The sequence below is a fragment of the Haemorhous mexicanus genome, chromosome 3 (assembly GCF_027477595.1).
Source record: "Haemorhous mexicanus isolate bHaeMex1 chromosome 3, bHaeMex1.pri, whole genome shotgun sequence".
Classification (NCBI taxonomy): domain Eukaryota; kingdom Metazoa; phylum Chordata; class Aves; order Passeriformes; family Fringillidae; genus Haemorhous; species Haemorhous mexicanus.
In genome coordinates, this window is record NC_082343.1 from 22,099,915 (window position 1) to 22,113,992 (window position 14,078).

General features: G+C 38.0%; 1 protein-coding gene across 1 annotated transcript in view; it reads left to right on the forward strand.

The window, feature by feature from the left end:
• The window catches only part of USH2A (usherin), a 373,434-nt gene that overhangs the window by 138,662 nt on the left and 220,694 nt on the right, over positions 1 to 14,078 (forward strand). The window contains exons 26-29 of the mRNA XM_059841048.1: positions 4,113 to 4,386; positions 7,347 to 7,550; positions 7,685 to 7,765; positions 10,130 to 10,315. Coding sequence (XP_059697031.1) covers positions 4,113 to 4,386; positions 7,347 to 7,550; positions 7,685 to 7,765; positions 10,130 to 10,315 — 745 coding nt within the window. The remainder of the gene's footprint in view (positions 1 to 4,112; positions 4,387 to 7,346; positions 7,551 to 7,684; positions 7,766 to 10,129; positions 10,316 to 14,078) is intronic.

Genomic DNA, 14,078 nt, shown 5'->3' on the forward strand with positions numbered 1-14,078 from the left:
TTTGTGTTTTGCTCATAGATAATGATGACAGAAGGCTTCTCTGTACACTTGATCTCACAAGAGGAGGTTAATAGAAAGTGAAAATGAGGGGTGTAGCTTGTTGCGCATGAGCTACGATGTCTTTGTTAGGAGCTTTGGTCAGGAGACACTTGCACAGCAAAACAGATTTTGAGCTATACCACTTAGCCTGAGTGCCAGGTATTCCCTGACCCTTCCCTTTGCATAGGTCACAGCTCTCTTATTAGCTTTATAGTTTGGGAATGACTGCAGCTACACACACAGCTGGACTGCTACCAAACCGCCAAAGAGTCTTTCTCCTCTTCTGCCCAAGAATAAAATGATGTCTTGAAAGGTGCTGTGCATAAAAGGTCACTTCTTCCATGACTTCCATGCCCTGAGAATTAACTCAAGCCAGTCAGTTCTGATTATCTTTGGATCCAGGCATAATAATTACAAGCAAACTGTGACCAGCTATACTAGTATGAATCACTAGCTCTCACTCTGGCATGTGATTCCTCATGAGCTTATTTGACAAAAAGATTTTACTGCTGCTGATAAAGTTTGCTTGACTGATTTTTGATGCTGACCACTTCACCAGAGCAAAAGCACTAGCAGATTTCTATGCAATACCAGTAACTGGCTCCTGAGACATTGTGGCTGATTATTTGGTTCTGCAAAGCTGCAATGGAGAAAAAAGTCTTGCAAGAACTTTTTCCATAGAGTTGCACTTTTCAATAGCTGCATGAAGTAAAATAACAAGTGTGCAAGATGAAAATGTTACTTGTGATGGAGCTAAGGAGGAATGTGAAATTTTGAGAACTCAAGTTGGAAAATCTAGTAAAGAAGTGATTGGTACTAACATGAGAGTAAGGGTGATATTCCTGTTGATTAGCGGTAATTTCTCTCTGTTAGGTGTCAGGAAAACATTCTCATTTCCTTTCCATTAGAGTGACTGACTGAGGAGGCTATTGAGGAGTCTGTGCTTAGGCCTCTACTCTCTGGCTAGCAGGTCTGAACTGTGCTAGATTTTGAACTGGAGTGATTGACTGCAGATATCAGCAGAAGTGCCATGTACTTTTTCTTTCAAAGGGCTCAAAGACTGCCTGTCCTTGACAAGTTTTTTGAAGTCCATTGCTTGTCTGCTGATATTTCTGAATCTGAGGAAGACTTTGCAATTCAAAGGAGCTAAAGCCACGATCACTTTTCTTGTTCTACATTGGTTGAGACTGTTCTGTATGGCAGGTTTAGCAAAGTGTCATTCAGCCTGTAATGCAGCCCCTATAGTACTTGTTTTGTTTCTCAGAGCTATGTCTGGGTATTCCTTTCATCTTCAAAATCATGTTTATAAGCAGATTGAGTGAGGCAGGGACTGGCTCCTGCAGAGAAGTGCAATACAGAACCACAAAATCATTTAAGTTGAAAGGACCTTTTGGAGTAATTTATTCCAAATCTCTGCTAAAATCAGGACCAGCTTATGTTTGATAAGGTTGCTTCAGGCATTTTCTGTTTGAGTAGTACAGGTGGACAGTCCACAGCTTTCCAAATTCTACAGTCTTTGACCATCCTCATTATAGGAAAAAAATAAAAACACCCAAAGAAACCTGCCCTGATCTCTTATTGTTTCTTGTTACAACTTGTCTTTTACCTCTCATCCTTTCACAATGAGCCTCTGAGAAAAGTCTTGGGCCTGTCTTCTCTCCATCCTTTCATAAGGCAGAGGAACAACGAAGTTCTCTTCTCATTTGCTCTTAGACTGGACAAACCTTGTCCTTTCAGCTTCCGCTCGTATGCAAGGTACTCCAACCACTGACCAGCTTGGTGTCCCTCCACTGGATTCACTCTGGTGTGCTGCAATGTCTTTCACTTACCAAAGTGTCCACAACAGTGGTCCAGACGTGGTCTTATACAGGATCATTGGAGGGGAAGAATTATCTCCTTGGAACCCCTGCCCACCTTTTTCTAACCTAGCCCAGTGCTAGTTTGTCCTTATCATTTTGAGGGTGCATTGGTGGCCAGTGTTCAGTCTGTGATCCATCTCACTCAGTACTGTTCTTCAAAGCTGATTTATATGTCTAGGATACCAATGGCAGCTCCCTTTGCTACCTACTGCAGACTCAGTGGGAGTAAATCCCATTCTACTGCCCAGGTCATTAATAACATTATTAATCAGAGTTTTTTCCCTGTTTCAGTCTTAGAGAGATACCACAATGTGCTATTGGGACTGTGGAATAATTTTTCTTGCTGCTCTTATCTTCCAGATTCAAGCTAAGCTTTGGCTTTCCTAGTTCCAACCTTACATGCTTAGGTAGATGAAATTGAGAATTGTGCACACAGAGGAAAGCACTAATGAAATTCTGTAACCCAAATTCTGAAAAGCAAGCATTCTTTTAAGAATTAAAGTGAAACCTGCTTAGGTTTAGAGCTGTGATAAAAGATCTGGTTCTGTTGAGAGGTGGCTGCTGAGGTACCTGGCAGAATAATATGATCTTCGTGTATTTTTGGTTTCAAGTAATAATATATTTTCAAAGGGCAGATTAAAAATCATAATGATTAAAATTAACTTTTTTTTAAAGTGGTCCCAGAATTCTGTGTAAAGCAAACTATTTATCTGTTGCTTTTATAAACCTGTGCTCAGTACCTGTGCTCAGATCTATGCAGGATTTAGGGTTTTTTTCCTATTTTCACCACACAGAAGAGTTGAAACTGAGCAGTGGTCCCCTATCTTTAGCTGCACTCAGGCATTTAAAGTGTCAGCCCAGGTCAACACAAAAAGCACAAGCATCATTCACTGCCTGCTTTAAAGCTATGCCAAGATGAGTAAATTGGAGGAGGGTTGTGCTGAGTAGTGACCCTGGGTCAAACACCATGCCCTCTCTCTGGCTCCCAGGTCTGGCAGGTTTGCTGGCATGCTGCTGTGCTAATGCCTCTAGAATGCTTTCTTCACACCAGCACAGTGTTCTCCATATTAATTCTCACCAGTGAAGAAAAGCAGGGACTTGTCCAATGGGCTGCCTTTTCCAGCTGTTCTCATCAGCATTGGTGCCATGATCAATCCTTTGCCTGTATTGTGGAGTCCTTAGCTGTAAATAGGTCTGAACTTATGGGAATAGGAAAAGTTGTGGTCCCAAAGAAACAAATAAAGAAAATCCCTCTGTCTCAGGTGCAAGAAGTCAGTGTGCGTGGGGAATAGGATCCACATTCCCCATGGCATTCAAGCACAGAGTTCTTTCATCAGTTGGGCTGTTTCCTGTATTTCCTTAACAGGAAATATGATCCAATTACAAACACTGTAATATTAATATTATCAGTAAACTAAACATGTCAGTTTGTCAATAATAGTGATAAGGATTTATATTAAATCAGCAGCTTTTCTTTCACTTAATAAGGTTTCTGCATAGAAGCAAAAATGTCTTTTTGTGAAATATTAATATTTTTCAACCTCCACTTCTTCCCCAAAGTGTTAAGTGTTCTGTACGTGCCAATTTACAATCTCAGCCTACTTGTGTTTGAGTCAGTTAGGATAAAGAGCCTTGCGGTAAAGCGTTTGGAAACTTCTGCAGTGAAAAATTTAAGTAAAATGTATTTCTATTAGAGAATTGGCACATTAATCTCAAAAAGCACATACAAACCCAATTATTTTCTTACAAGATTTAGAAGAATAAGGATGAAATGTATGAATGTAAGAATCAATGTATGCTGGAAAAATTTGAAATTGAGTTCACCAGCCAATTAAAAAGATCTTAATCAGGTCTGACATTTCATTTCCTTATTATCTTGTTACATTCCTCTGAAAAATGAATCTATAGATAAAGTACTGTTTTCTTATTCTCAAAAAAAAGCAAAACAGTCTTGTTCATTGTCTTTTCTTTTTAGATACATTAGTGCCAAAGTCATTTGTCAAAAAAATCAAAATGTATTTTCCTTCATTCTGAATTAACTGATGCACTGTATTTAGCATGTTGTGTGTAAACAGTATTAACCTGAATATAAAAAACTCCTTTTTTTTATCTTATTCAGAACTCCCTTAATTATGTTTTTTTAAAACAGCTTTCTGCCATTTTTGTGTATTTGACGTCTCTTTCAAATTTTTTTTTCTGTTTTAAAATGTATAGATTGAGCTGAAAAGTGGAATATTAAACATATTCTTAAGAACTGGCGTTGTCTTTACCCAAGTGGACCTCTGGTTGGGACTGTCTTATTGTGATGGAAAATGGAATGAAGTCACTGTTAGCAAGGAGGGCTCTGTGATTTCTGCCACTATGAATGAGCTGAGAGAGCAGGCACTTGAACCCCATGTTCAGCAGCTGAAAGTAAACTCACCTGTCTACATAGGAGGAATCCCACCTGAGATTCAGAGTTTTTATAGAGAACTGGGGTTAGAACAAGGTAAGATGACATCAAGAAGAACATACATTTTTGAAAACTGGTGTCATGCACCAGGTGGACATTCTGCTGCTGATAGTCTAAATTCATGGATGTGTAACATGAATTTTTCCTCCCACCCCTTGTGACTCTTCCAGTTATCCTGACCCATCTATCTTAGACCTGATCCTTTTGTGATGCTATAAAAATTCTTCTAGTGATACTTGAGGCAATCTGACTGATGATGGAGGACCTGGAGTGTAGGAAATGGTGAAGTGAGAGGCCCATCCAGACGATCTCAGACCTTTATCTGAGAATGCCGGTTCACAGAAACCTGTTTTACTTGATCAGCTTGTGTCACTTGCAGATGTTGAATACAAAACCAGTGGGAGACAGTAAACATAGCTTAAATCACTGTAATGAATCTGGATACAGTCCCATGGAAAAGCAGCTGAGAGTTTCTTAGTCTTTTTTGGGCAATACTAATTCTTATCCAAAAAGCGAAGCAAGTATTAATGCCTGAACAAAACTGGATTTTGGCTACAATTGCCATGATGCTTTCCTCATTATCAGAAGGAAGGAAGATGATCATATATTTAGCCCTCACTGTGACCCTTCTGTTCTGGAACAAATCAAATTTGTAGGGAAAAGAAGGAAGCATTAATTGCATTCTGATACTAATGGCCTCCACAAAAGGATCTACTGTAGGAAGCCTAGTCAAAAAGAGTCTACTAAACTGGCTCTGTTTGGGTGGCTTTTTTCATTACTTGTGAAACTGTTCATCAGTCATGGGGTATTTTTCAGCTACTGTGGACAAATGTGTATCAGTCAGTAAGTGATTAGTGGGGAATCCAGTAAGTGGCTTTGAACACATGAACTCACACTGAATGTGCAGATTTAAGTGAGCTGTATTGGAGCCTTTTAGTTTCACAGCTACAGAATAATTCAAGAATATATTTTTAGGTACTCTTCCAGCTCTAGGTATCACATATAACATAATCTTCCTTCAGGTTCTGTGTGCATAATATTTATGGCCCAAAAGAGCTGGCCAGTCATACCCTGTCAGTGTTGCCTTGTAGCAGATGGTGCAGCCTCATGAGTGGATGCATTCACAACTCCTGCAGCAAAGAGATATGTGAACAAAGAATCTAGGGCAAAATTAAATATAAAGTAAGTGTCTGAAGTGCATATCAAGGCACATCAATAAATATTTCTTTCCCACCAAACCTTCTCAGAATGCCACAAAGTAAGATGGTAGCCTTGAATTTATATTTAGAGTGTCTGAAGATAAATATTATGTACTCCTAAATGTAGGTTCAGGTGAGCAAGATTAGCTATTATAGCTTAAAACATACTTTTGTTTAGGACTACAATGATGTAGTGGTAAGATGATAGAATGTAGAGATCTTCCCATTTAATAAATATTTTTAGAAAAGTTTTCTCAATCTATGGCAGCTTGATAGTTAATTTTTCAACAAAGGAATGTTGTTTTGCCCACTGCAAACAAGTGATAAATATTGTTCTCCTCCTGCCTCATCTCTATGTGAGTTACAACTTTAAGAAATTTTAGCTGGAGTCTGTGAGCCTTTGCATGACCCATCACATGCCATCCTGGGAGTTTCAAAAGGAAGCTACCTGGCAGGAATGTTTGTGAAAATTTTTAATACTTTACTTATTCTGCAGCTACTTGAGAACAGACAGTATTGCTTGGCTGATAGCAGTGAGGAATCTTCAAATAGTGATAAATGTAGCTAGAAAGATACTAAAAATTATGCATTAAATAGATTGTCGAGAATGCATCTCACTGCAAATCAAACAACTTCATTTTATCTTATGATTGGGATGCCTGGGTGGACTGGGACTAATTCTTTCTTCCATGACAGACTAAGAAACTGAGCCAGTCACTGTGGACTAGGAGTTGAAATTAAATTAGGATGTATACATTTTAGGGAGCAGTTTGGCCAAATTCTGTTTGTTGTGGAGAGAGAAGGTGTTTTAGAGGATGATTCAAAATGGATGTCCACCTTCATTACCCCTTTCTGCATGAACTGTGTATGGACATTAGATTCTCAGTTCAGGTGGATAAGGACAAATACTACTCTGATCTGTCATCTTTCAATAATAAAATACATAAGATATAAATAAGATATAAATAAAAAATCACAAAGCTAAAGAGAAGCCTTGATTTGTGAGAGGTGGATTTTTAATTCACAGAGTTAATTCTTAAATGAATTGAAGTCTTCAGTTTGGTTACTGTTTAATCAGGTTTTGTGTTAAGCACCACAACTACTCAGATTTGAGACCCATTTTATATATCAATTTATTAATTTTTAATAAATATAAAAATTTTAACAACTGCATCCTGAATTTTGTAGTTGTGTTGTAAGTGCAAGTAGCTGATTTAACATATTTGAAATTTTGATAGGAATGTCACGTATGCAGAGAAATATATGGATATATAGAAATAAATATGAAATGAAGCTTCTTAAATTTTTTATCATAAACAAGTAGTTTGATGTTATGTTTCTGGAGTATGTTTATGAACAGCACATGAATTATGTCCCTGTTAGACAAAACTGATATCCCTCCATCTGATCTCCTAAAGCTAATTGTAATTTTAGTCTAGATATTCTTTTCAGTTTGAGGGAGTATGTATATTTAACAAAATGGCAGCAAGAAGCAGAAAGCTGATTTTAAAAGTCAGAGAATCACTTTTATGCTAATAATTTCAAAGTGAGAAGTGATGAAAGAGAAAATGGAAAGGTATTTCCTTGTGGGATGGAATTGCTAACAGTGAAAGTGCAGATCAGTAAGGCAGGAATTTACCAGCTTAGTGTCTTGAAAGTGAAGACAGAATGTCATGTTGGAAGTCAACATATTCACATTACAGTCTTTTATGTTGAAAATATAGAATTGAAAGGAACAGAAGTGTTTCTTAATGACTGAAGCTCTTTATGTGGTACTAATCCCTTACTGTTTGCTAGGTTTCGGTGGTTGCATGAAGGATGTTAAATTTACACGAGGTGCTGTCGTTAACTTGGCATCTGTGTCCAGCAGTGCTGTCAGAGTCAATCTGGATGGATGCCTATCAACTGACAGTGCTGTTAACTGCAGGGGAAATGACTCCATCCTTGTGTACCGAGGAAAAGAGCAGAGTGTTTATGAGAGTGCTCTACAACCATTTACAGGTAGTGCACTGGTTCCTTAAATAAAATGCATAATTTTCATTCCATTCTTTACTAATGTATTACTGTGTTCAGCATAAAAAGTTTTTTTTTTTTTAATCTTTTACCTCCTCTATCCTTCTCGATGTCCTGTGAAGAATACCTCTATAGGGTGGTTGCCTTAAATGAAGGAGGATCAGTATCTAGTGTGTGGACCCACGCTCGAACAAGAGAATCAGGTAAATAAAATTTCAAGGTTTACTCGTTCTTATTTTTCATAAGATATTGAATGTCAGGTTGAAGGTATTCAAGAGCTGTGCTCTAGGATGACCCTGCTTGAGGGGGAGGTGGGACCAGATGACCCACTGTGCTCCCTTCCAATGTGACTAGTTCTGTGATTCAGTGGAGATAATCCAACCAAAACAATTTTGATTAGTGGACCTTGTGTACTGTTTCTGAGAGGGTAAAACTGCTTAGTGTTTTGAACAGGTACCAGATTACACTCATCAGCTGTAAAGTGTTCAGGCAAATCTTTTTTTCTCATAACTCAAGTTATTTTCCAAATATTTATTAGATTATTTAATTAAGGGCACTAAAGGATTGAGCTGCATTAACTGAGTAAGAGCAACCATTTATTTGTGTTCATACATGCACGTCTAATGTCACATTACATGAGTAGGCTGGAGTAAATAAATTTCTATTTTCCTACATCGAATTTAGTGCTACAAAATCAGGTGTAGAGGAGGGTGATACTGGGAGAGCAGGCACAAGCTGTGGAAATTAAGAGGCCAGGTATCTGCTAGGGACAAAGAGGTCTTGTGAAAGTTGTTTTTTTAAATGACCCACACATGGGTGTGCTACTCAATGCTGCTGAATGAGGATTTTTTAAATGAGTAGTCCATAGATTGTGTGTGAAAATGTGGCAATATTTACTAGAACAGAAGCGCATGGCTTGTGAAGAAGGTTTCAGGGTAGGAAGATGATACATTAAAGATCAAATTTTTCATATATCTTATGAAGAAAAACTTAAAAACTTTTCTGTTCAGTGCTGTTGCAAACTTTTATCAAGCCAGTAAGATTTTGAAGATTTACAGTTCTGTGTATTTTACTTAATTAACTTTCCCTCTTCTTGAAATTGAAGCCAAATTGCATTCCATCAGTGCAGAGCATTCTTTTGATATGTCATCCAAAGTATCATCTTAAAAAATTATGTGATACGTGCATAAATATTGGACTTGCAGATACATTCTAATACAACCTATGCTTTGCACGCCGCCCAGAAGGGACAAAATACGTGCATATTTTCATGTCAACCATCTGACAACTGTAAGGTTTGCCACAAATTTGTTTGCAAGCTGACCACAGCACTGAACAGTCCGTGTTCCCTGGGGTTGGACAATAATTGCACTATTTAATTATTTTTGAGTTGGTTTTGTTATATCCCTTATGAGAAGACCATCTGCTGTACACTACCTTACCTTGCCTTGTGATACACTTCATAACTAATGAAATCAATATATTGCTGTAGTAATAGGCACTTTCTCAGAGCATCACATTCTTTACAGAGGAATCAAAACTTCCAGGTATTTTTGTGCTTTTGATCCTGGTACCCTTCTTATTAAAAAAAAGGCTGCATTCATATTTAGTGAAACTAAACAGTAAAATTACCAAAAAATAGGCCATTTGATGGTGAGAAAAGCGAGTGATCATCAGCAGGGCAAGGGAGTCCACATGCATCTACAGCAAACTCATCATCCATCATCCTGCCATAGTGTTCCTTGGGTCTTTCCTCTGCATCCCTTGTGCAGTCATCTGTGATGAAGCTGTTACTGACCAGACCTTTACTTGGCATTGTAATATCCAAGAAATAGTTAAAGGTTATAGGAAATGGAATGATTTCTTTTTATTAGCAACTCTATGCATATATGATCTTGGTTTTCCAGTTCTTTAAACATTTAAATTTTTCTTTTTTTTTTTTTTTTTGTTTTTTTCTTTTGTTATATGGAATGATCAGGCAAAGGATTTTTCAAAAAGGCCTTAAAAATCTCTGCTTTGCTCCAAGAAAGGTGCATGGCATTGTGGAAATAAAATATGGATGTGAAAAATAAATGAAAGAGCTTTAATTTTTTTAAGGGCTTCTGTAAAATAGAATGGAAATTTTTATAAACATTTCATAGTTGCGGCATTCTGTGGCTTAGATACCCAACTGATAAGTATCAAACTCTTCTCTGTTGCAGTACTGCCTTGCTTCATTCAGTTGTATTATTATAATGCCTGTGCTTGTTAGCTGCATACAATCCACCTCCTCTCTTTGTGAGTGATGCTTAAATATGTTTGATACATGAAATGTTTTTGGAAAATTGCAACAAGACAAGAAGGAATGTTATGTAGATGGAGTTTTGATGGTTTTGAAATATAGCTTAAACTGAATAGCTCAAGATGTGCAGTCATATTAAATCAATGCTGAAAAGTTACAACTCTAATAAATTGTATTTATGCTAATGGTTGAGTCTGATTTACTGCAGCCATTAAAAGTGAAGAATAGGGGCAATAGTCTCCTTAGAACTGCCATTTTCTCTATTTTCTATTTTATCCTTCTACAGTTCCACAAAATGTGCCAACTCCCTCAAGAGCTCACAGTATAAATGGTTACAGCATTGAGGTCACCTGGGACAAACCAGCTGGGGTCATAGGTGTAATTGAGAAGTACATTTTGAAAGCATATGAAGCGGATGGTCCCACTGTACCCATCACCAGTGCTGAGCTTGCTGATGCTGGTATGCTCACAGGTAAATGTTGTTAAGTACAATTTTTTAGGCATATCTAATAACACAGGATGCTTATCCCTCCTTTTGTTCATCTATAAAATACTACTTGTTTGTTTTTGTGTATACACAACATAGATAACGTTTGGAAAGGTAATTATTTGTGTCAGCATCCCCGTGGCAACTTACTGTTTTCAAAAAGCAATAGATATTAAGATACAGCACAAATACTAAAAAGCAATTCCCAAACTATTTATGATCTGGGGAAAAATGCTTTTTTTGTTTGCTTATATTTGTTTAATATATGTGATTTTTTTAACCCCTTTCCTATTGTTCCATCCAGTTCACCTAAATTATTCTGTGGGTCCCGTATGATACTGTTTGACCTTATGTATGAAAGCACTTTATATAACTGCCTAAATTTGATCATATAAACCTAACTGAATTCAGTGGGAGCTAGCATACATTTGTGTTAATCAGATGCTGTGGTTGATGCCACTGGGATGTGGAGGTAGGTTATTATGGAATTAAGAAATTAGTGGCTTTGTGTTTATGGGGTGAGAATGTTATAGAGAAAATTTTGGGACATTTCTTCCTGCCAGGATAGCATGGATCTGTCTCTCTGTTCTCTGTGAACAAACTGCCTTTTCTGGCTGCTACAAAGTTCCCTGGGAAGGAAGCATGTTACAGACAAGAATCTGGATTATGTTATGTGATGACTAAATGGGGCAAAAGTGCAGATCAATAAATTCATTTTTATGATCTCTAACATCAATTCTGTAATTCATAACAATTCAAAAAGTGGTAATGACGCAGTGCTCTAAGTTAGTGCTTTGGTTTGGCTCAGGTTTGGGCAGTACCACAGTCTTGGAAAGTGTTTTAACCCTCGGGCAGTGTGTTATTTCCTGAAGTCCAGGTAATAGTTTTTACATAAGTATATATAGTTTGTGCTGTTTCTCTGCCATAACCTATGTATACATTTTCAAGGGAAAATTTGCACATATTTTATTTTCATCAGCTTGAAATATCTTAACTATTTGTGAGTAGTGACCTTACCAGAACTGCGTGGGCTTTCTATCCTTACTGTGATTTCTTTAATGACCTTGTTGATTTCAACATTCTTTACCTATGCTACAAGACAGTATAGACTGGTAGAAATTAAAGACTCAGACATATGGATTAGGTAACTTGCTCACAGCTGATGGTCAGAACCAAAATGTTGTTTAACTAGTTTGGCATTGTGCCATCATTGTCTGTCAGGGTTATGAAAATGTCTGTACCAGGCTGGACAGGTAAGGTAAGGTTATCTGCCTGCAGCTTACAGGACGTAGAAGAAGCAACATACCTTTACATTAAATGAAGACAGTAAATGGATCCTGGTTCTTTAGCCTATTACAGCAGATAGAATCATAGAATCATCAAGGTTGAAAGAGACCTGTAATATCATCTAGGCCCATCATGAAACCAACACCACCACAGTAACCACTAAACCACATCACCTATCACCAGATCCAGACATCTCTTGAACACCTCCAGGGATGGTGATTCCACCACCTCCCTGGGCAGCCCATTCCAATGCCTGTCCACCCAAACAATGAAACTTGTTTCTAATATCTAATCTGAATCTCCCTTTTCTCAGTTTGAGGCCATTTCCTCTTGTCCTCTCACTGTAGACACAGAAGAAGAGACCATTCCCTCACCTCACTACAACCTCCCATCAGGGAGTTGTACAGAGATGTCAGATAAAGCAAAATAAAATTATGGAATTGTAGAATACCATGTTGAAAGGGAGCTCAAGGATCATCTGATCCAATCTGTCTTGACAAAAGCACAGTCTAGACAAGATGGCCCAGCAGCCTTTCCAGCTGAATCTTAAAGTGTCCAGAGATGGGGAATCCACCATTTCCTGGGAACGTTATTCCAGTGGCTGATTGTGTTCATTGTGAAATTTTTTGTCTTGTGTCCAATTGTAGTCTCCCCAGGGGTAACTTGTGCCCGTTACCCCTGGTCTTTTCCATGTGACTCCTTGAAAAAGGGAGACTCCATCTTCCTTGTAACCACCCTTTTAATACTGGAACATGGTGATAAGATCTCTACTGATCCTTCTTTTCTCAAGGCTGAACAAACCAAATTTTCTCAGTCTTTCCTTATTTTACAGGCTACCCAATCCTTTGATCATCTTTGTCACCCTTCTCTGGTCTCTCTCCAGCCTGTTCACATCTTTTTCACACAGCAGGGACTGAAACTGAACACAGTGTTCCGGATGTGGCCTGACAAGAACTAAGTGGAGGGGAATAATGAGTTCTTTATCTCTGCTGGAGATGTCCTTGTAAATGCAATCCAGCATCCTGTTGGCTTTGTTTGCCACAGCAGCACACTGGCCGCTCATATGACCCAAAGAATGTAAGAATGTCTGTATTCAAATATTGATCTGTGTGTCAGATTATGATCCTCAGAGGAGCTTAGTTGGTTGGGGCATGGTGCTAATAACACCAATGCTGTGGGATCAATCTCTGTTCAGGCCATTTACCTAAGAGTCAAGACTCCATGAGTCTTCTGGGTCTCTTCCAACTCAGAAAGTTCTTTGGTACTCTAGATGCTCAGGAAAAAAATGTGAGAAACGTGCTAAGCATAGAATGAGGTCTTCCTGTTAGTGCAAATTGAGCTGGCTGGTTGTGGAGTTCTTCAGCTGAAAACTGCATCTGGACCATCCTGCTTAATGGTCTCTGGTAGAATTGTCTTTATTTTTCAATACATTTATTGAAAAATAAAGTTACTGTTTCTGTAACTGCTATGGGAGTAATTGTTCTGGTTCAGTTTTTTGTGTGTAAGATGTGCTTCCTCTTGTTATTCATAACTCCTGCCCAATAGTTTAGTTACGTATTTTCCAGTTTTGACTTTGTATGAAATATATAATTCATGTCCTCATGATGAGGTCAGAGGTGAGACAGGTGTAAATTAGATCACCAATCCAAAGTCATTTTACTTCAGTCTATTGATTTCGGTGAAGACAACACAGGTGAGGAAATCAGTGGATATTGAGAACTAGTTACCCGCAAATATGGGACTCCCAGGAGATGGTGTATCTTTCTCTGATGAATTATCTTTCCCGGTTAATCAAAAGTTAGCATAAACATAGAACCCCACAGACAGTGCTGTCTTTGCTTACTTTTCAGTTTGCTCTGAATGAAAATTTTTGCTTGTTCTCTTCCTCATTTCAGGGACATTTCTTTAGAAATTCTTTTGTTGCATTCCATGAGAAAATGCTGCAGTAATCCAAACAGCTAGGCTTGCTAATGCAACAGCAGAAAGGCACCACAGCTCTCTGTGGGATCATTGAATAATCTATGGTATTTTTCCATGCCCTCCTTGAAATTTTCATTCCCTGTCAAGCCTAGCCACTGCTTTTTAGGCCCATCTGTTGTGTTTTGGTTTATACTTACTCTGTAAATTCTTTTGAACTATTACAGTAGAGTCCTCGCTATTATAGTAGAGTCCTACCGTGCTCCTGTTAAGAGCATTACCCATTTCTCAGAAGGCTGTACTGTGTGTGTCACATTCAGAAGAACCTCTTGTACCCTTGTCAAGAAGAAGAAAAGCTGAGCTAAATATTAAAAGTAAAATAGGTCTTTAAATGACCATAATCCCACAGTCTAGAGGCCTATTTCTGACTTCTCAGAAAGCAAAATCCTTCAAAATCTGACCCTTGTAATCTTCCAAAATGTCAAACTGTTTTTTCATTTTCATCCAAGAAAGGAATATTCATCAGATTTAAATCCTTTAAATG